The sequence below is a fragment of the Anguilla anguilla genome, chromosome 12, assembly GCF_013347855.1.
Source record: "Anguilla anguilla isolate fAngAng1 chromosome 12, fAngAng1.pri, whole genome shotgun sequence".
In the NCBI taxonomy this organism is placed as follows: domain Eukaryota; kingdom Metazoa; phylum Chordata; class Actinopteri; order Anguilliformes; family Anguillidae; genus Anguilla; species Anguilla anguilla.
Window position 1 is genome coordinate 16,517,606 of NC_049212.1, and position 20,011 is coordinate 16,537,616.

Consider the following 20,011-nt stretch of genomic DNA (forward strand, 5'->3'; position numbering starts at 1 on the left):
GAGGCAGTTTAGCCAATAAATTAATAATGCCAGTGAACATTGCAGCTGTAAATCAAAAAATCTAAAATTGTTCCTACTGTTCAAATCTTTTACCCGGGATTAGAGTAAACTCTTTTTCTAGTGATCCTCAGGTTGGAAGTGTCTGTGCTTTCCCTCCCTCTCCAGGGAACCCCAGGAAGACCGGGATCACAGGGGCCCCGGGGCCCCACTGGTTTCCCCGGCCCTCAGGGGGCCCCGGGAGAAAAGGGACAGCACGGGGACAATGGCTTCCCCGGGACATCAGGAATGAAAGGGGACATGGCGAGTACCAGTGTCAAATATCGGCCATTTTGAAAAATACTAAGTTGTGTGTGTTGTGTCTCCTGACGCTGTGCTCTTTCACAGGGTAGGATGGGTTTGCCTGGATTTTCTGGGATCGACGGTTTGCCGGTGAGTGTACCTGTGCACCATTCTGCAGACCGTAGTCAGTCCAGCACGTTGGATGGGCGGCTCGCTAACTTTTGGCTAGCATCAAGGACTGAAGGCTATAGAACCTGCAGAGCCTGTAATATTGCCACATGGCCATTGGCTACATCTTTCATAATCCACATGTAAGAAGCTATTCATTAATCAAACATGGATTTGAAAGAATTTTTTGAATCCATTGGTGAAAAGATGAGAGAGATCAGGTGGATTACTAGGACAGTGGACGGATGTTGGCAGCTTAGCCGTCAGAAACAAATGACAATAGCCCCAGGATAAAACAGAACATGTCTGCCTTAATGATTAATACTGTAACTCTGTGGTTCCCAACCCTGATCCAAGTGGACAACAGTGTCTGCTGATTTTCACTGTTGCCCAGCAATTAATTGATCAATTAACTCATTTTACTTGTTTGTTTAGGCCTGAATTAGTTACTGATTTTTATGGTTAAAACAGAAACCAGCAGGCACTGCAGCCCACCAGGATGTGGTGCTACTGATACGCAGGCTGCAGACCGTAAGCAAGAAACAGATGCATGGGCATATATAGGCTAATAGCCCCCTCTAATGGCCAGTATTATATATAATGAGCATATAATGTTTGGGTCAAAGACATAGTTTTTTAAATTAAAATGTCTCTGTACCCCACAATTTAAGATTTGTAATTAAAGAATTCACATGTCAGCTTTTGTTAATGGATATTTTTCTACATTTTGGTTTCATCATGTGGAAATAACAGCATTTTTAAACACAGTCCTCTCATTTCAAGATACCATAACGTTTGGAACAAATGGTTTCACAGGTGTTTCTTATTACCCAGGTGTGTTCAGTTGCTTCCTTAGTGCAGGTATAAGAGAGCTTTCAGTGATTCTGGCCCTGATTCTTATTCAGAGCGACAACTTTTACATAGCATTTATATTGCAGCCAATTATATACTGAAGCAATGCAGGTAAGTACAATGGCAGTGTCCTATCTGGGAATTGAATCTGTGGCCTTTAGGTTACAAGACCAGTTCCTTACCGATTATACTACATTGCCGCTTTTTCTTATATGTTCTCCAACCTTGGCAGACATTACAGGAAGAGGCTCAGTGCTGTTATCCTCTTCAGGAGGGGCGTCACCAAATATTAATTACAGGGGTGGCAATAATTTTGAAACCTATAAAATTGTGCTGCTCAATAATATCTTTTTGTTTTGAAAAATTATTGTGTTTGTATATAAGTATATGGCTCCCCCATATGTTTGAGCCCAAAAATATGACTCAGGTATGTGTTGTTAATTTTTGTTAATTTTCATATTTTTTCCACCGTCTCGTTTGTGTGTGTGTATGTATGTGTGTGTGACCATTTTGTCCTTGTTTTAGGGTCATCCTGGGCCAGGGGGGCACCCAGGACTTCCTGGTCTAGACGGCTGTAACGGGTCGAGGGGAGAGCCCGGTTTCCCTGGACTGCCTGGACGGGATGGACCTCCTGGGATATCTGTGAGAAAAACTATTGACACACATCAGTCTTTCCTGTTTTAACAGTGCATGTGCAGCGTGTGTATCAGTGTGGTGTTGCCTGCGTGTTAAAACCTGCTTTATGCAGAAGTCCAGGGTGCAAATGGGTCCAGCCTTTGTGTGTTTGCAGGGCATTCCAGGGCGGAAGGGGTCCAAGGGAGAGCCTGTCCATTACTTCAACATGCTCCCTGGTCTTCCTGTAAGCACAACCTGAGCGACACCTCCTCCATTCCACCTACCCTTCCTAAACCTCAGTTACCCTCCCTCCATCTCAGCATCAGTGCGTTGTGTTGTATTGCCTCCGTCCCTTTTCTGTGGTGTGTAATATAGTGTGAGCCTACATAATTTGTAATTATTTATACATATTTGTGATGTACATCAGACGAGGGCCTCGTTACAAGGTGAACAGACACGTATTGACAGAAAAGGATGGTTGGCCTTTTATTAATCCAGGGAACCATAGCAACAGTGGATACTAATGAATATAATATTAATAAATGAAGAGCAAACAGGAAGCAAAACATCCACACGACAAGCCAGGCAAGCCGTCCTCAACAGAAAACAATAATATAGGGATGTGAAGTTTGATACTCACAAGTCGACACGGTGTCATGCTGCTGCTTCCGCAGCTCCGCAGGACATATGTATGAACTTTGTGAAGAGCGTGTCTTGTCTTTCACTTTAACTTTGATCTCCTTCTCTGTTGGACAGGGTGACCCTGGGCCAGCAGGGCGTGCCGGGCAACCTGTAAGTCATTTCATCAGTCTCCCTGCTTCTTATCATAACTGTTGCCAAGCTTGTCCTTGTGCAGTGATGTATGATGACATTTTATTTACATGTGCTTATGAGTGTATGTAATAACCAAACACTGTCACTCTGTACTATATCTTTATTACCACCAAACACGTTGTCTCTACTATGACCACCAAAGTGCCCCAAAATATATTTTGAGTTCCAGTACGCAGCATCTATGGTATGTGTTAATAAGGTGTCTTCACAATGCTTACCATTTCACAGGGACCACCCGGCACTGCTGGCTCCATGGGCCCCATGGGACGCATCGGTTTCAATGGATTCGAAGTGAGTGATTCACCTTGTCTTGGACGATTCACAGAGTCAGAGAAAACCTGTGCATTCTCACTGTTTGTCTGTTTATCCATCTGTGTGCTTCTGTGTGCAGGGCCCGCCTGGTGTTCCTGGACCGAGAGGTGAACCTGTGAGTATGCATGGCTATTACCTGTAAGAGACACGGATATTACAGTACCATCTGTAAACTGTAAGAGGCAGTAGTGTCATCATTTCTGTTCATGCTGTATTTTATATTTTATCTTTAAAGAAGAAGAAAGTAAAATGTGACCTGGTGCCTTCAACAGAATGCAAACTACACAACTGTCTAAACAGTGCATTACTGTGTGTGTGTGTGTGTGTGTGTGTGTGTTTGCATGTGCGTGTGCGTGTGCATGTGTGTCTGCATGTGTGCGTGTGTGTGCGTGTTTGTGTGTGTGTGTATGTATGTGTGTGGTCTTGCAGGGAGACATGGGCAGGCCACTTAAAGGAGACAAAGGAGAGGAAGTAAGTTCCTCATTTACGATTCAAATCAGCCATGTAAGCTGCATGGTGTGACTGTAACACACTGCAGGTCTGTCATTAAAGGCACTGTTGGCTGTTTCATTATGTTCACTGTCTGTCACAGTCACTGCATCACTAACGCTGTAGAGTGTGACTATGTGTGGTGTGTGGGAGTGATAGCATTGTGTAATTTGCCATCAACAGTATTTAGTGCCTTTAAAGATGTCCATAGTAATTATTACTGTCAGTGCCAGTGCTCTGTGTCAGTCGTAGTATTTTGTGTCTGTAAAATTTAAACAGATCAGTAATTGTTCTGTAACAATGCTGTGCTTATGTAATAGTGCTTTTTGTCAGTAATGGCGATGTACAGTATGCTAGCAGCAGCAGTGTATGTCAGTGATACAGTAGTAATGTATGTCAGTAACAGTGCAGTTTATCGATAATAGTACCTTGGGTCAGTAATGGTCCTGTGAGTCACTCATAGCACTTTCAAACAGCAATAATTTGGTCTCAGCAGTAGTGTTGTATGTCAGGGCTGTTATATATCAGTGAAAAAGTGCAGAATTAGATTTTACTCACTATATTCAGCTCACTCTCATTTGGTTCCATTCAAACTCTGCCACATCGAAAAGGGGAGTGCTGCTCGTTTTCAGCCCTAATGTCTAATATGCCTCAGAGGGTTTTCAGGTTTGCTATGTGATTGTTTTTCTGAATTACCAGACATGTGTGCAAATCAGGTCGATTTGATTATGGGTGAATTTTACATCCAAATGAGTCACCTCAGTGCCTGTACAGTTTGGTTAGAACCATCTATAAACACAAAGAAAATAATTTAGGTCTTTTTAGCGCATGGCCTAATTTGCAGTGGCTACCACCCACCCTCGCTAGGTGTGCTAGTTACATTTTCTACTATTTCATACCTCAGAATTAAAAATAGTCATTGTCATTAGGAAGGACCTACTGCACAAATGGATGTGGTATCTTAAATATCATACATAATTATGATTTGGTTTTTTTGTTATTATTTATTAAAATATTATTTAAATATTATTTATTTCCTCTTGGTCTCCAGTGAGAACATTTTTATCAATTGTTCTCTCAAATTAGTAATCCGTTCCATCAAATTAGTAAACCAATTACGTAATTTGTGGGTGCAGATCACTAATTTGAGGAAACAATTTACTCATTTGAGGGAAGGATCTATCAAAAGATTTTCCCCTGACCACCAGGTGGCTACATAGTTTCCCTATGTCATATAGGTGAAACTATGGTAGTGGACTTCTTTAAAACAAGGTGGCCTGCCTATTGTTGGTAATAGTGCTGTTTGTCTGGGACAGGGAGACCCAGGGCCCAAAGGCGAGCCAGGACCCTTTGAGACTGTTCAGCCACCAGAGGATCATCACAAACGAGGAGAAAAGGTGGGGAAGCTCTGGCGTCTCCGTGGTCAGCACTGCAGTGTCTCAGTACCTCTTCACTCTTTCATTCCTGTGAATTGTTCTCTCACAGGGGCTGAAAGGTTATAAGGGATTGTGTGGTGTCAGCGGCAGAGATGTAAGTACATGTGAGCTGGCTACTGTACTTTTCTGTGTCTGTAAGCAGAGTAAGTTTTTTGCATTACGATGTCTTAGGTGGGCCGCCTCAGTGTTTTTCAAGTCGCCTAAGCCACCTATAGAAGAAATAGCACAAAATCCCCCCCCCCCTTGGTAAAATAATTAGAAATGTTCCATGCATTTATTGGTGCAGTTTGGTTGCAATGTACGCATTTCAAGTTTTTAAAGTTTTGACTGCTTTCAAGTTTACATGCACCCTTAGTCACAATAAATTAACTTCAGTAGAATCTGTTTCATTGCATAAAAGAATGAGACAATAGACTGTGCCGACAACTGCAAGTGCCACTCACACGTCCATATAGAAGTGAGTTTTAACAGAAAATGCCTGCCTTTACAGATGTTCCCACTTCTGTGGCTTGTTAGGGCAATTGTCGGTTTGTTTATGAGGCATCTGCCGACTTTCATCGTATATTTATATTTATAGATCATTATGCCATGTAATTGGACGTAATTCCCTGAAAATATCGTAAATATAATGATTTATGCAAATATGCAATCTTTTTAAAATGGAATGGGAAGTGGAAATGAAGTTTTACAGAACTTTACACTCTAAAGCCTGAATATAGGGGGACAATGCATTGAGCTGACAGTTGACGGGTGGCAGTGAAGTCAGACCGTCCGAAGTCGCTGTCACGCAAAGTCACTGAAAGTCCTTCTTTGAGCCAGGAAAAGCCCAGAGACTGCAGTAGTGTGTGTATTTGGGTACATGTGTACTCATGTGGGTGTATGACACAAACCAGCAGGAGGGTGGCGGTGTGACAGAATCCGTTTTGTGTCTCAGGGAAGAGACACCCCCCCAGGACCGAAAGGAGAAAAGGGCATTGTGGGATTTCCTGGAGAGCGGGTAGGAGCTGTCACGCTGCCCTGTTCCTCTCTGTAAATGCTGTCAATCATATTGGTTGAGCTCTGTGTCTCTGCCTCTTTAAGTCTGTCAAATGTGATATTGCGCTCTTGCACAATGAGGCCTATAGGCCTATCATTTGCTTTTTACTCTTAAGCTCTCATGGAGCACTGCAGTCACGTATGAATGCTTAATTCCATTGTCATTAACATGTTATCTGTGATTTATGTATATTCTCATGGATATAACTCATGTTCAATAGCTAGGTTGGACTTTGTTTTGAAGTTTATATTGTCATAAAGAGGATGGTTAATGTAGGCTGTGGCTGTAAGGAATAGCTCCTGGCTGTAAGAGGGAATGCTTCAAGTAAACTTGTGGACGTTTGGAGGAGTAGAAAGGAATGAAAATGTGTTAATCTTGGCTGTAAAGGATCATCGCTCCTCACTGTCCCAACTGGAGATGGTAGAAGAAGAATATAGATGGAATTAGAAATTCCAACCATCTCACCGGCTAGTAGAAACCTGAAAAGGTATAGTGTGACCTTTGTAAGGGAAACAGTACCAAGTGTGGTGATGCACACTCATGCATGCTGTGTTTTGTTTTTAGGGCCCGCCTGGATATAGTGGGTCTCCTGGACTACCTGGAGAAAGGGTGAGAGTGGGAATTAGTGAGAATGTGTGTGTATTTGAGAGACAGTGTGTGAGTGGATGTATTATTTATAGCTTTGCCTTTTTCCCTCTCTAGGGTTCAGGTGGGACTTTTGGACTTCCAGGTCTGATCGGCAACCCAGGGCCCAAGGTGAACTGGGCTCATAACACGCCCCTTGCTTACACAGTGTTGAATTATAGATACCGCCTCCATGTTCCTCTAGCCCCAGGGCTGAAAATGTGTGTAAAATTTGTTGCAATTCATTGAAGGGCATCAGAGGAGACCCCGGGGAGAAAGGACGCCAAATGTTCCAACAAAACGATTGCACAGGTGAGGACAAACTAATAACACCGGTACTAGCGCCCTACTGTAAATCCATTAGAAATATAGCAGACATGTGGGCACTGATACTTAACTGACCACCGGATTTGAAGCCGTTCAACTGCATCAGACCAGCTCAATCAGTGAAGATGGATTATCCCCATCAAATGTGGTGGTGACTTGTAATATTTAAAAACTGGCCACTAGCTGCACGAGGAAGCGTCATTCCTATGATTTCCTGTTTTTCAGGGAACAGCGGTGACCCTGGCCCCCCTGGGCCAATGGGTGCCCAAGGGAGCAGGGGGGAGATGGGGATGCATGGGGTGCCTGGGTCTCCTGGTGTGACAATTGTGGGTAAGCTGCTCCAGTACAGATATACCTCAAAGATACACATCCACCTACCACCCACCTTCCCATCCCTGCTGTGAACAAGCTTAGTGTTTATTGGCAGAGAAGAGCAGCAGGCTTACCATTGGAAGGTCAATGGAGTGATTGACAGGGCCGTACTGCCTTCCTCAGGGCCCAAGGGCCAGCCAGGAGCTCCAGGCCCCACTGGACCCAAAGGGATGAAAGGAGACCCTGGGAGGTTCTATGTGAATGGGCCAACACCCGGAGAGCCTGGGAAACAGGGGCCCAAAGGACCAAAAGGGGCCATAGGCCAACCTGGAAATCCAGGTATGAGATTTCTGAAAAACATAGCATCCCTGTAACTCCCATCCAGCCTCTCCCGCTTACCTAACCATTACACTTTTCCTCCCTTTTCCTCTTTTCTTCCCTTTGTCTCCCTTTCTCTCTCTCTCTCTCTCTCTCTCTCTCTCTCTCTCTCTCACTCTCACTCTCTCTCTTTCACTCTCTCTTTCGGTTCATTTGTTGTCTTTGTCACCTCTGTAGAAGCATGTGACTTCTTAGAACCTTAAGAATAATACAGTTCAATAATGTGTGATCTAGTGGTTTTATGTTTGTCAGTTTGTCAGTACTTTCTAATACAGTAGATGCTGTCTTCTTCCCGTAGTATGTTTGTGTTCTGAACTCTGATGCCTGTTCAATGTCTGTTCTGCATGCTCTTATGCTGTTCGATATGTGTCTCCCTGGCATGACATCATCACTGTGTGTCTGATGGTGTTTTTGGGGTGGGCTTCCGGCAGGCTTTGGAGGTGAGCACTGTTTTTGCTTATCTCAGCAACATTAAGGTTATGAAAATACATTTAGAAATCTTTGTTTACAGAATACTAGATTATTAAGAGAAACATGTTTGTTTATCATTACTGTGGTAATGTAGATCCAACAGATTTAGATTAGCAGGTTTGGCACTCTCCCGTTTCCAAGCTGGAATTCTGAAGTACTATACGGCATTGAGAGAGTGAGACAGTGAGGAGATAGAGATGACGATCAGTGTGATGGGAGTATATTTCACAGAAGAGTCACCGGATAACTCTGGTAGTGTTAAATCAGCTGACTAAGTCAAAAGGAGACACTGTTAGCGTTAAAAGTATTCTATCAAAGTTGATTTTACATGTATTATTAGATTACATTTACACATTTAATGTAGTTTGTGTCTGATAGGTTGATGTTTTTAATCACACAGGGTATTACTGTGTGCCTGGCCTGACGGGAGACCCTGGTGAAGATGGAGATAAAGGTCCACCTGGACCTTCCGGGGACAGTGGCATGAAAGGTAATGCCTCTGTGAGTGTGCATTTGCACATGTGTGGGGGTGTATCTGCGCATGCATTAATGTGTGTCTTCATATGAGTGTGCACTTTTAAAAGTGCAAATATGAGAGTGTAGAGAGCGTGTATGTGTGTGTACATGTCTGTGTGGGTGTATTCTTTTCTGTGGATGCACTGTATGCATATCAGTGTCTGTATTTCTGTGTATTTGTATGTGCATACAGGCGTATGTACACACGTGTGTGTTTGTGCGTGTTGCCATTTTGGTGTCTCCTCTCACAGGTGACAACGGAGACTGTGAATGTGGGGGTCCCATGAATTTGATTGGAAACACTGGGCCTATGGGTCCACGGGGCCCACCAGGTTACCGAGGCCCCCCTGGAAGTACAGGGAGGAAGGGCAATGTAGGCGAGCTGGGGGACCCTGGAGAAAGGGGGACACAAGTGAGCACAGATATCACCCCTCTCTGTACTTAAACAGACACAGACACACACACACACATGCACAAACACCAACACACACACACACGCACACACACACACACATACACATGCACAAACGCACAAACACCAACACACACACGCACACACACACACATATGCACAAACACACACATATACATGCACAAACACATATACACATGCACAAACACACATACACATGCTCAAGCACACACACACACACACGCATCATGCATGCATTTCAAGAGAAACCCCAAAATTAGCAATCTGGCGTGTGTTGGGCTGCAACCTGTAGACGTGGTCTGGGTAGGTGGGTGCAGGGCTCTTATGAGGGCTTCACCTGTCTTGATGACTCACCAAAACCAGACATAATGTTCACCCTGTTGATTACACTGTCTGACACTCACGCCAACAGCCATTGTCTTTTAAAGCTAAAACACTGCAAAACAATCAAGCTGGTTTGTGTGGATTATGTCCACTGCTTTGCCTATTTAACGCTGTTCTATGATGTTTTCTTTTTGCAGGGCTTCTCGGGATTTCCAGGGCATCGAGGTGAAAAGGGTCAGAAAGGTGACCTCTTCATCGTTGACATTAAAGGTGAGATGCAGCACTGTCATACAGCGTGTCCCTGTGGGCTACGCTACTGGACAGATTTTAACCAGCCAGTGGTTTACCCACAGGTCCGAAAGGTGACCAAGGGCCCCCTGGCCCCCCTGGCCCTTTGGGATTTTTTGGCAGACCTGGGGAGGAAGGGAAGCATGGTGAAATTGGGAGCCGTGGCCCTGAGGTAAATATACCTGAAGAAGTTCACAGGAGTTACTTGTATAACACAACTAAAGCCAATGGTGTCCACGATGTGTGTTGATGTGCCTGGCTGTTCTGTATTGCTTTGTTCTCACGGCTCTGTGTTTGATTGCTTTGTCCTTCAGGGTGATAGTTCCCCGGGGTTTCCTGGTGACAGAGGGTATACGGGTAATCCTGGGGAAAAGGGACCCCCTGGTCTAGTGGGCCCCCCTGGCATTGGTATCATGGGCCCTGTGGGCAAGCGAGGACCGCAAGGAGAGGAGGGCCCCCTAGGACTTACAGGACCCCCTGGACCCAAAGGTGTCCAAGGTAAAACCCCCGGGGGGTAGAAGGACACCTTACGGCCAGGTCATGGTGTTATGTGTCCTGCCTTTGATACAGACAGTACTGTGCACTGCTGCACATGTGTTTTATGATCACCATGGTCAAAATATTTTAGCCCAATCCCATTCGCCTCTAAATGTTCCCTACAGGTGACTCACAGCCCTGCATGCCCAGCGATCCTGGTCCTTCTGGCCCGAAGGGTCTGCCCGGTACCCCAGGTCAGCTGAAGCATGCCTCAGTGATCTTACCCTGTTCTGTCTATGGCTGCTCGAACTTCATTTCCTGATGCACTTTTGCAAAAGATGTGACTGTATTTTCAGCACCTTTTTTGTAATGTTGTTCATTTATTTGTTTTGGTAGTTGTCTCATATTGTGTGTTATGTTATTTTTCACACCCGGACTGTAAACCTCATGTCCTTGCTCGGGGCAAATGAAGTGAATTAAGACTGACCCGCTGCTTTGTCTGGCCCTGTCCAGGGAACAGAGGGGCACCAGGAAGTGAGGGGTACCGCGGGTATCCTGGGCTAGACGGGCCCAAGGGGGAAAGGGGACAGCCTGGGCCTTGTTGTGTGAGCGGTCCGAAAGGTACTGAGTCAGGTCAAATGTTCACATTGCATGTAGTAAATACGTGTGTGTGTGTGTGCGAGCCAGTTTTCACTGTTTGTCCGTGCACAGAAAAGAAAAGATTTAAAGGAGTACCATGGTGGTTGAACGTGACACTTCCCAGTTGTCTTTAGGCAACAACAAAACAAATGTGCATAATTTTTTTATTCTTCTGTCATTTCAATGTACTTTAAAACATATTTTTCTAAGCCTAAATTTCCCACTATAAAAATTCACCCGAACCGTCTGGGTGTGGTAATGAGAACTGTCAGTTAGCTATGATTGACAGACCGTGCCCCGTTACCATAGCTACCCCCATGATACGCGCTCTCTTTGGGAGACTGAATTTTCACAAGCTAGCTAGCTTAGTAGTATATGAAGTATCGATAGATAGCTAAGGTAAGGACGTTGACTTATATCCAATTATAATATTTGCTATCTAGCTAGCCAAGTTAAGATAAAAGCACAACTATAACGTCCCCATAAAAGCAAACTAGCAAGCTAACGTTATCGATAACATTGCCTTATGAAAGCAAACCTCCTAGCTAGCTAACGTTAGCTAGCTAGCTAAATGAATATAAGCAGAAATAATCTAAAGGCACTCTAATTTAAGTGAACCTAACGTTAGTCAAATATTTGCATTGTCTGAACAGCAGGACGGTGTGTCCTGTCAGATTTCTTTACGGGGCGTGGAAATGGGAGTGGTTACTGTATTCGTGACGCAGAAAAATGACAACTTTCTCAACCGGTTGAAAATAGGACGCATATTTCTCCAAAAATACAGAACGGACATATTTAATACTTTGCTCATTGTGTTTCTTCAATGCCTCTTGTGCAAATAGCACATAAAACCGAGAAAGTGTGAAAATCACCATGGTACTCCTTTAATGTGTGTGTGTTCGCGTTCCTCCTCGTGCAGGAATGCCCGGATGGGTAGGAGATGTGGGAGACCCAGGCTCTGAAGGGCTGAGCTATGATGGCTTTCCGGGAGAGCGGGGCGAGCCTGGTCCACCAGGGTTCCAGGGCCCGACAGGAGACTCTTTAAACGGTGCATCCGGGCCTATGGGGCCCAAAGGAATACATGGCTTTTCTGGTCCCAAAGGAGTTCCGGGGCCTCCAGGTCCAACTGGAGAAGCAGGTACCAGCTGTGTGTGTGAAAAGGAGAGGGAACAGGAGTGTACGTGCTTCTCTGCCTCTTTAAGTCTGTCAAATGTGATGTTGCACTCTTGCACAATGAGGCCTATAGGATTTGTTTGTTTTTTACTCTTAAGCTCTCATGGAGCACTTGCAGTCATAATATGAATGCTTTATAAAGTAATGATTTCCTTGTCATTAGCTAGTTATCTATGATTTATATACATATAACTAATGTTCACTAGCTAGGTTGGACTTTGTTTTGAAGTCTACATTGAAGTCATTCAAAGGATGGTTAATGTGGGCTATGGCTGTAAAAAAAATAGGCTGTTAGAGGCAATGTAGATGAATTGTAATTATGTTGTAGTTGAGTGTTAATAGAGGGGCTTTCCCAGGTGCCCAAGGGTCCCCCGGCCTGCCTGGGAGAAAGGGGCCACAGGGGGACATAGGGGAGGAGGGTGAGCCAGGCCCCCAAGGCCCAACACCTCCATGTAACATGGGAGGGCCAGGAACCCCAGGCTCTAATGGATTAGAAGGTGATCGAGGCCCTACAGGTGAGTCTTCTTGCATAGAGCAGCATCCTCACCACTGAGCATTCAACCACTAGGTAGGAGCAGGTTCATTGGGTGATGTCAAAAGTACACTTAACATGATACTCTAGCTCCTATTTCCTACTCACAGTATGCTTGCATCTAAGTTTACAGTGGCACCATTATGAATGTGTGTCTGTGACTTTGCTATGTTGCAGCTAGACTGTAATGAGCTTCTTTCTTTTTGCCAAGATGACAATGATGCTGTTATGACAGTGTGTTTGTCTCCAAGGTTACAGTGCCAGTAATGTCAGTATGTATCTGTTTTATATGGAAGTAGCCACACTGTTATGAGTATGTATCTATTTCCCAGGTTATCAGGGTGATAAAGGTGATCTGGGAGACACAGGGCCCCCCGGGTATGGTAGGAAAGGACGCCCTGGGCAACCGGGCCGCCCGGGGCAGCCTGGGTGCCCTGGACAGCAGGGCCCCGCAGGACCTACAGGGGACCCTGGACTCCAGGGCACGCCGGGACAGAAGGGTGAGTGGAGATGCTGGACCAGGCTATCAGGGTTTGATGCCACGGCTACGCTGGAACATGGGCTGAATTGCTGTACATGCTTCGGAACACGCATGCACATTGATGTCATGCCTGCTCTTGGACTTGCACTGTAATGTTATACGTGCTTTGGAACGTGCTGTGTCATGCCTACAGGCTTTCGTGGAGTCCCTGGTGGAGACGGGCCGCCTGGTGGCCCTGGACAGATAGGGCCACCTGGAAGTCTGGGACAAAAAGGGGAGAGAGGGTTCAAAGGCCGTGATGGCTGGTGTGGGGATGATGGACCGAAAGGAGAAAAGGGTACTGGGACGCATAATGCCCCACGCGTCACAGACGTATTTTCTCACTTTTATATTCAATAACTGCCATCTCACATAGAATACATATGCTATGCTATTATTTAATTCACACACAGCATACAGTGCGTAGTCTGACATTTCACTCACACACTCTGTACCAAGTATGTGCAATACAAATGAGCAAGCAACAACCAGGTGGCTCATTTGGTTAAGTCAACCACGCTCTGGTGAATGGATGAGCCCCACAGTTTCGGATTAAATCCAGACCGTCCCAGTGCCAGCTGTGGCCTGTAGCTCCATAGGGTCAAGTGGAAGCTCAGCTGTAGTCTGAGGTGTGGAAAGAAGGAGATTGCCAACGCCACTTGTTTTGGAGGAGAAGCACAGATGTCTCGCTCTTCCGAATCAGCTGTGGGGTTCGTGCATGAACGCAGCTGTGGTTGACGCTTCACTCATACGCTCAGCACCATCTATTGTGTGTTTCATTCATACACAGCTCTGACTGTCCCTTGATTTCTCCTTCCCCCCTTCCTGTCAGGCCGCAAAGGGGATCCGGGCCCTCCTGCACCCCCGCGAATCAGCAGGATTAAGGGCTGCACAGGCGGCCCTGGAAGCCGTGGCCCTCAGGGCTTCACTGGAAGAAGAGGTGACATGGCTATGCCACCAGTCAAATTTAATTTGCATAAAGTGAACTCATTTTCAATGTCATAATAAGCAACTAGCTTATTAAATGTCTAATACGTCTGGATTTAATTATATAATTAGTGTTTACAGAGTTTTACTCATAACCGCAGATTCTTGTTTAGGCTCTCATGGCCACTAAACGATGTGTGCGTGTATACATGCAAGATGATGGGATTGTACTGTGCATTAAAGTTAGTGAGCTTGGTAAAGCCAATGACCAGTTATACAAGATGCAGTACAATGCGGTTTTGTTGCAATTTAGTCAGTTGAGTGTAATGCACTCCATAGCTGTATAATTACATCATTTAAGTGCTGTGTTTAACACTGATAATTTCTCAGGTGATAAGGGCTGGCCTGGAGATATTGGTGACCCTGGGTATCCCGGTTGGGACGGCCCACCAGGTTTTGAGGTGGGCCCACGAGGACCACCTGGGAAGAGTGGGCGTAATGGTGGCCCTGGCCCACCTGGGCCCACTGGTCCTAGGGGACTCACTGGTTTCCCTGGAGACGCCGGTGACCAGGTGAGAGCTGAGAGATGACTGGCAGCACTGTCCCTTAAGCAGTCACAGCGATTCACTCTTCAGAGTCTGAATTTGAATCAATTCACCTGTAGCGTGTTAGCTATAGTGATTCACTGTCTGTGTGTATTTAGAGTGGCATGATGCTGTAACTGTGCAGACATGATGCTACTGTGTCGTGTGTGGGGGTTACAAGGTGGTTTAATTGTGTTTTAGTGTGGTGTGATGATTTCACAGATATGTTTGAATATGTCATAGTGTGTTGTGATTGTGTTAGTGTAATGTTATACTGTTATGGTGTGGCATGATTGTGTCAAGTGCCGTGGATGGTGGGAGTGGTGTGTCTCCCTTACTGCATGACATTGTAGAGTCACTATGTAATTTGAGTGTGTTACAATGTGGTGGACGGTGTTGGAGGTGTGATTGTGTTGAAGTATGGTGTTTAATGGTGTTTGGATGTTTGTTATTATAAGTTCTGTCAGGAAGAAATCTCTGACCAGCACAATCTCTGGCTCTTTCAGGGTGATCCTGGGCGCAGTGGATTTCCTGGTAATCCAGGCCCCCCCGGAGCCAATGGCATTAAAGGTCAGACTGTCCTACGATACAGTATAATGTTTCTCTAAAGTACATGATGCTAGAGCACTGGGGGCTCTCAGGGTTCAGAGTACACTCTGGCTTCCGGGGAAAGGTTCTGATGAGGGCGGGGGGTGCAGTCGCTGACTAGGAGGGCTGAGGTCTCTTGCGGGGGGTGGGGCTGGTCTGTTACCTAGGGGCTGAGCTCCCCCTGGTTACCCCATAATTTGAACCCTGCTGGAGATAATGGGGTGAGACTGTAATAGATGTAAGGGGGCTGGCAGAGGTGAGAGTTACTGAGAGCTAGCTGAGCAGGTAACTGTATATAGCATGTAAATGAGAGAGAAGGGCTAAATAAGACTGATGTACCGTTAGCCTGTTTCACTGCAGTCAGGAAGTATTAAAGCAAAAATACCACAAGCATTACAAAAGCCTGCATGACAGGGTTCTGATGAGTTGACAGGTTTGTTCAATCTTAAAGACCCTTTTGGAAGGGTTTTAAGTGGAAAGAGCCACAATCAAAGACACTGAGAGTAATCTCCATTCTACTCAAGATGTTATTATTGACGATGACTAATGCCGCTGTCAGATCCAACAAGAGAAGTATATTATGAACCCACCATCAGGTCCTATGAGTAGATTGTTAGTTAATCTGACAGCAGCTGTTTCAGTGCTGATTGGGGTGACTGGGACACAAGAGGGCATGGTGACTGAGAGATACTGAGTTTGAGGAGGTGGTCACTTCGGCTCTTTTCCTGAACAGGAGACAGAGGGGACTCTTTGGGTGCTCCCGGTCCACCTGGCGACAGAGGACCGCCTGGTGATAATGGACAACGTGGTAAAAAGCTGCAGCATAATCACAAAACTGGGGAGGGGCCTGGCAAAGATGGGATGTGCATTGTGCATGTGCACAACCTCTGACAATCAATCCCTCTTTCTGTGAATGTACTGAACTGCTTGTGTCATTGTTTCCTCTATACCCTGGCCTGAAGAAATTTGTTTTCCATGATTAAAGGGTACAAGTTTCCGTTCTTGTATCTTTCACGTATGATGTCGAAGTATTCCAGTGTGAGTGCTAGTTCATTTGAGTGCTTATTCAGCTGAGTTTGGCAGTTCATTTTTAAGCCAGTCAGTTATTGTGTTTAAAAGAAGGTAGAGTAAACATGAGGTTCCTGAACTCAGATTAGGTTGCTTCACAGCTTATTTGTGCTTCTCACTGTTCTTTTTGGTCCTCAGCTCCATCAGGTGAACCAGGTGATGATGGTGACCCAGGAATGCCTGGTGCCCCAGGGTGCAGGGGCCATCCTGGTCCGAAAGGACACACGGGCCCTCCAGGGCCCCCAGGTAATGAACGCATCCCAGGCTGGTTCTTAAACTGGTCCCTGATTGTCTTGCACTTTCACTGATCTCTGTTGTCTAACTGGATGGAAGGGTTGATTATTATGTTAACTGACAATGTTGCCCAGGGAAACATGCCCCAGTTGATCCTTTATCTTCACTGTTTGCTGGAAGGTGCTTGCGGGCCTCCAGGGCCTTGTGGAGAAACAGGGGCTGAAGGGCCAATGGGCCAGCCTGGATATCCGGGGCCCAGTGGAAACCCAGGATACCCTGGAATCAGAGGTATACCTCTTCAGCATCAGTTATTGCCTTGAAATCATGAACCAGATTGTATTTGTTATGCAATGGATGGTGGTGTGTACTGTATGACTGGAAAATATTCAGTAAACTGTTGTTAATTACTATAGTTTACTGAAAAGTTAGCAAACAGTCTGGCTAATTGTTATGTAACTAGCTGAACATCCACAGCTTTCCTAGATAGTAATTTAATTTTTACTCAGGCACTTGGCTTCTCAGTAGTATTTTTATGACATGAAAATGTATGGGCCATGATACCAAACAGTACCTTTCAACAGACAATTGTGTGATTTACCAATGGTAGTAATAAAATGGTGAGTGTGAAATTGATAAAGACGTGTATTGATGTGATTGTCAGATGATTTTAAATGAGATGCAAGAATGGCGAACCGGTCAATGTGGTTGATGGTTGTATGTTTTTGGTTCCTTCTTTCTCAGGCCCTCCTGGACCCCCTGGGTTACACGGTCTAGATGGTCTGAAGGGGGTGAAAGGGGAGAAGGGGGTCAGAGGTATCCATGAACACATTCTGTCAGCTCTATTGCTCTGCCTGTGGTACTCCTTGTTTGTGCATTATTTGTGTGTGTGTGTGTGTGTGTGTGTCTGTGTCTGTGTGTGTGTGTATTCTCCATTTTTTATGTGGCAGTTTGTGTTTTCCAGGACCAGGTATCCCAGGGCCCCCAGGATCCAGAGGCTACCTAGGGGAAAAGGGCCCTTGTGGTTCCCCGGGCCTTCCTGGGCCCTCCCAACCAGGCCCAAAGGGTTCCCAGGGTCAGCTGGGGTGTTCTGGTATGTGAAATACAGAATTATGTCTTCATCTTCCATTGCGTTGAATGAGATTGGTGAACATTCTATATGGAGGAAATTCATTCTGTATGGAGGAACTTCACAGAATCTTACAAGATCCTTCAGGCCCTTCAGTCTGCACTGGTGGATTGCCATCTTCAAACCACAAACTTCAAATCTTTAAGAAATACAATTCGAAACATTCTGCTTTTGCTTCAGTTCAGAATACATTTTCCAAAGTCAGCTATTTTTGAGAGAAAACGTCTGATATTAATATCCAGACTTACAATCTCAGACGGTGTATCTGTTTGCTTCCAGTACTAAACATCCAACTAGCCCACAGTGAAACTATACCAAACTAGTGTAGCTGTAATCTCTAGGTTTTTGATAACAATTAAATTTGAAATCCTGGAAACTTACCTCCTGCATATCTGGAGTATCACTAACTTTAGACTTTCAATGTTCATAATATTGAAATTTTGAATCCTCTCTTCCTCAGTCACTCCCAGTTAAATGCATCTTTGAAAAATACAAAACTAATGCATTTTCTGTCTCTGGTGTCGCACCCTCCTTGAGCTATACAATCTGCTGTCCTTTCTGACCCTTTCATTACTCATAGAAAAATTGTGATTGTTGTAGGTGCCCCTGGACCACGTGGACCTACTGGTCCACCAGGCAATGACTGTGTAGATGCCAGACGAGGGCCTTATGGAGAGATGGGCTTCCCTGGACCAGATGGTCCACCAGGTCAGATTGTGTGTGTGTGTGTGTGTGTGTGTGTGTGTGTGTGTGTGTGTGTGTGTGTGTGTGTGTGTGTGTGTGTGTGTGTGTGTGTGTGTGTGTGCGTGTTAAACAGTCGAGTGATCTTATGTATATATGTGTGTTGATGCTCAGGGCCAATGGGTGAAATCGGGGCCCCTGGTCCATCTGTACCGATCCCGGGAGACCAGGGGGACCCTGGTGGACAAGGATGCAAAGGGGCCAAAGGAATAGCAGGCCCTATAGGCTCCCCAGGACCTCCTGGGATTCCAGGACTGTCAGGCCCCAAAGGTAACACATGTCTGTCCCTCCGTTAGCGCCCGTCACATGACCGCAGCTAGCTGTGTCCCCCATAACCAATCAGTTTCTTGAGACTGGAAAGTGCTGTAATAATTTTTTTTGAAGAAATGCAGGAAGAATGCTTCATTGGACTGATTTTAAAATTAAGTGATGATAAGAGAATGTAAAACTGTTGACAGTGTGTGTGAATATCAGGGACAAATTTTGCTGACAGTGACAGGGAGATACGGGAAGCAATTAATTGAACATTAAATGAATTGCCACTATTAGTACGTCTGCATTTCGGCCAGATGCTGGCTCTAACTGAGGCATTGGAAGTGAATTGCGCTGGCCAGACCAGCACCATCGTGTGTGAATCATTGGATGTTTGTCTTGCAGGTGAGAGAGGATCTCCTGGGTTAATAGGGTATCCAGGACCCCCTGGCCTCCCTGGCACACCTGGTGCCCCTGGGTGCAAGGGACAAAAAGGGTTCACAGGACAACCGGGTCAGTATTGCCCCCTGCTGGTAAAGTCTATGCACTACAGCTACCCTTTTCTGACATAAAGGACAGTGTAATTTACAGAACAGAAATGCTACATGAGCAGGTACAGAATAAGAGGTTGCACACAACTTGCTGCAGGGCAAAAATGAAGCGTCCTATCGAATCAGTCCCATCCAAGATAAATCCCTAACCACAAATGCTACTTGTGCTCGGGCACATTCTGCAGTCACTTTCTGTAAAGACACTGTTCTGCTATCGCTGTCATCAGATGTATGTGATACCAGGAATTTTGTCCCCCTGTTTGTAGATGATTCTCCTCAGCCCTCAAAAGCTAAATGCTGACTCACTGCTGCCCCCTAATTCTTCCACACTGAAACTACACTCTGTAGTGGAATGCTCTGTCTGAGCTGACTCTTCTCTGGGACTTTGCAGGCCCCATGGGTCCTAAAGGCGAGGTTGTGCCCCCACCACCTCCACCTCACCCACTTGGGATTCCAGGGCCCCCTGGCCCGCCGGGGCCTTTGGGTATTCCTGGCAAACCTGGCCCCCCAGGGAGAGAAGGGCATAGAGGTAACGCTCGTCTAACCCCAGAGACCTGTCTACAGGAACGCAATGAGGGTCTCATTGTACTTGATGTGGAGTAGCCTTATGATGGAGTTTGTGTGATGAAGGGTAGTCTCAGTGTGTATGGTGTATTGGAGTCTCAGTATGTGTTGTGCTGAGGAGCCTGTGTTTGTGGTGGAGGGAGTTTCAGGTCATGTTGAGAAGTCTTAATGTGGGTGTTGTTACAGGATTAAAGGGATCGGTAGGGTGGCTTGGGTTCCCGGGATTAGAGGGGCTTCCAGGACCACCTGGACCTGTAGGAGATGCAGGCTTGCCTGGAGAGCTGGGACGCCCTGGCCAGCAAGGTGAGCATGAGGGGGAGGTGGTCTGAAATGGCCCTGGC

At 45.7% G+C, this 20,011-nt stretch overlaps 1 protein-coding gene across 3 annotated transcripts in view; it reads left to right on the forward strand.

The window, feature by feature from the left end:
- The window catches only part of col4a4 (collagen, type IV, alpha 4), a 52,090-nt gene that overhangs the window by 29,142 nt on the left and 2,937 nt on the right, over positions 1 to 20,011 (forward strand). For 2 of the 3 annotated variants that reach the window (XM_035386187.1, XM_035386186.1), the window contains exons 6-46: positions 166 to 300; positions 385 to 429; positions 1,825 to 1,941; positions 2,090 to 2,158; positions 2,671 to 2,706; positions 2,977 to 3,039; positions 3,140 to 3,175; positions 3,490 to 3,531; positions 4,866 to 4,946; positions 5,035 to 5,079; positions 5,920 to 5,982; positions 6,586 to 6,630; positions 6,724 to 6,777; positions 6,897 to 6,957; positions 7,198 to 7,302; positions 7,468 to 7,623; positions 8,094 to 8,102; positions 8,534 to 8,623; positions 8,901 to 9,061; positions 9,604 to 9,676; positions 9,760 to 9,866; positions 10,009 to 10,192; positions 10,357 to 10,425; positions 10,685 to 10,792; positions 11,730 to 11,948; positions 12,340 to 12,498; positions 12,848 to 13,015; positions 13,190 to 13,333; positions 13,868 to 13,975; positions 14,353 to 14,534; positions 15,053 to 15,116; positions 15,868 to 15,942; positions 16,341 to 16,448; positions 16,617 to 16,724; positions 17,178 to 17,249; positions 17,398 to 17,526; positions 18,163 to 18,270; positions 18,418 to 18,573; positions 18,961 to 19,068; positions 19,498 to 19,635; positions 19,857 to 19,973. In XM_035386187.1, the coding sequence (XP_035242078.1) occupies positions 166 to 300; positions 385 to 429; positions 1,825 to 1,941; positions 2,090 to 2,158; positions 2,671 to 2,706; positions 2,977 to 3,039; positions 3,140 to 3,175; positions 3,490 to 3,531; positions 4,866 to 4,946; positions 5,035 to 5,079; positions 5,920 to 5,982; positions 6,586 to 6,630; positions 6,724 to 6,777; positions 6,897 to 6,957; positions 7,198 to 7,302; positions 7,468 to 7,623; positions 8,094 to 8,102; positions 8,534 to 8,623; positions 8,901 to 9,061; positions 9,604 to 9,676; positions 9,760 to 9,866; positions 10,009 to 10,192; positions 10,357 to 10,425; positions 10,685 to 10,792; positions 11,730 to 11,948; positions 12,340 to 12,498; positions 12,848 to 13,015; positions 13,190 to 13,333; positions 13,868 to 13,975; positions 14,353 to 14,534; positions 15,053 to 15,116; positions 15,868 to 15,942; positions 16,341 to 16,448; positions 16,617 to 16,724; positions 17,178 to 17,249; positions 17,398 to 17,526; positions 18,163 to 18,270; positions 18,418 to 18,573; positions 18,961 to 19,068; positions 19,498 to 19,635; positions 19,857 to 19,973 (4,117 nt within the window). The remainder of the gene's footprint in view (positions 1 to 165; positions 301 to 384; positions 430 to 1,824; positions 1,942 to 2,089; positions 2,159 to 2,670; positions 2,707 to 2,976; positions 3,040 to 3,139; positions 3,176 to 3,489; positions 3,532 to 4,865; positions 4,947 to 5,034; positions 5,080 to 5,919; positions 5,983 to 6,585; positions 6,631 to 6,723; positions 6,778 to 6,896; positions 6,958 to 7,197; positions 7,303 to 7,467; positions 7,624 to 8,093; positions 8,103 to 8,533; positions 8,624 to 8,900; positions 9,062 to 9,603; positions 9,677 to 9,759; positions 9,867 to 10,008; positions 10,193 to 10,356; positions 10,426 to 10,684; positions 10,793 to 11,729; positions 11,949 to 12,339; positions 12,499 to 12,847; positions 13,016 to 13,189; positions 13,334 to 13,867; positions 13,976 to 14,352; positions 14,535 to 15,052; positions 15,117 to 15,867; positions 15,943 to 16,340; positions 16,449 to 16,616; positions 16,725 to 17,177; positions 17,250 to 17,397; positions 17,527 to 18,162; positions 18,271 to 18,417; positions 18,574 to 18,960; positions 19,069 to 19,497; positions 19,636 to 19,856; positions 19,974 to 20,011) is intronic. The other variant, XM_035386188.1, reaches the window with a different exon arrangement.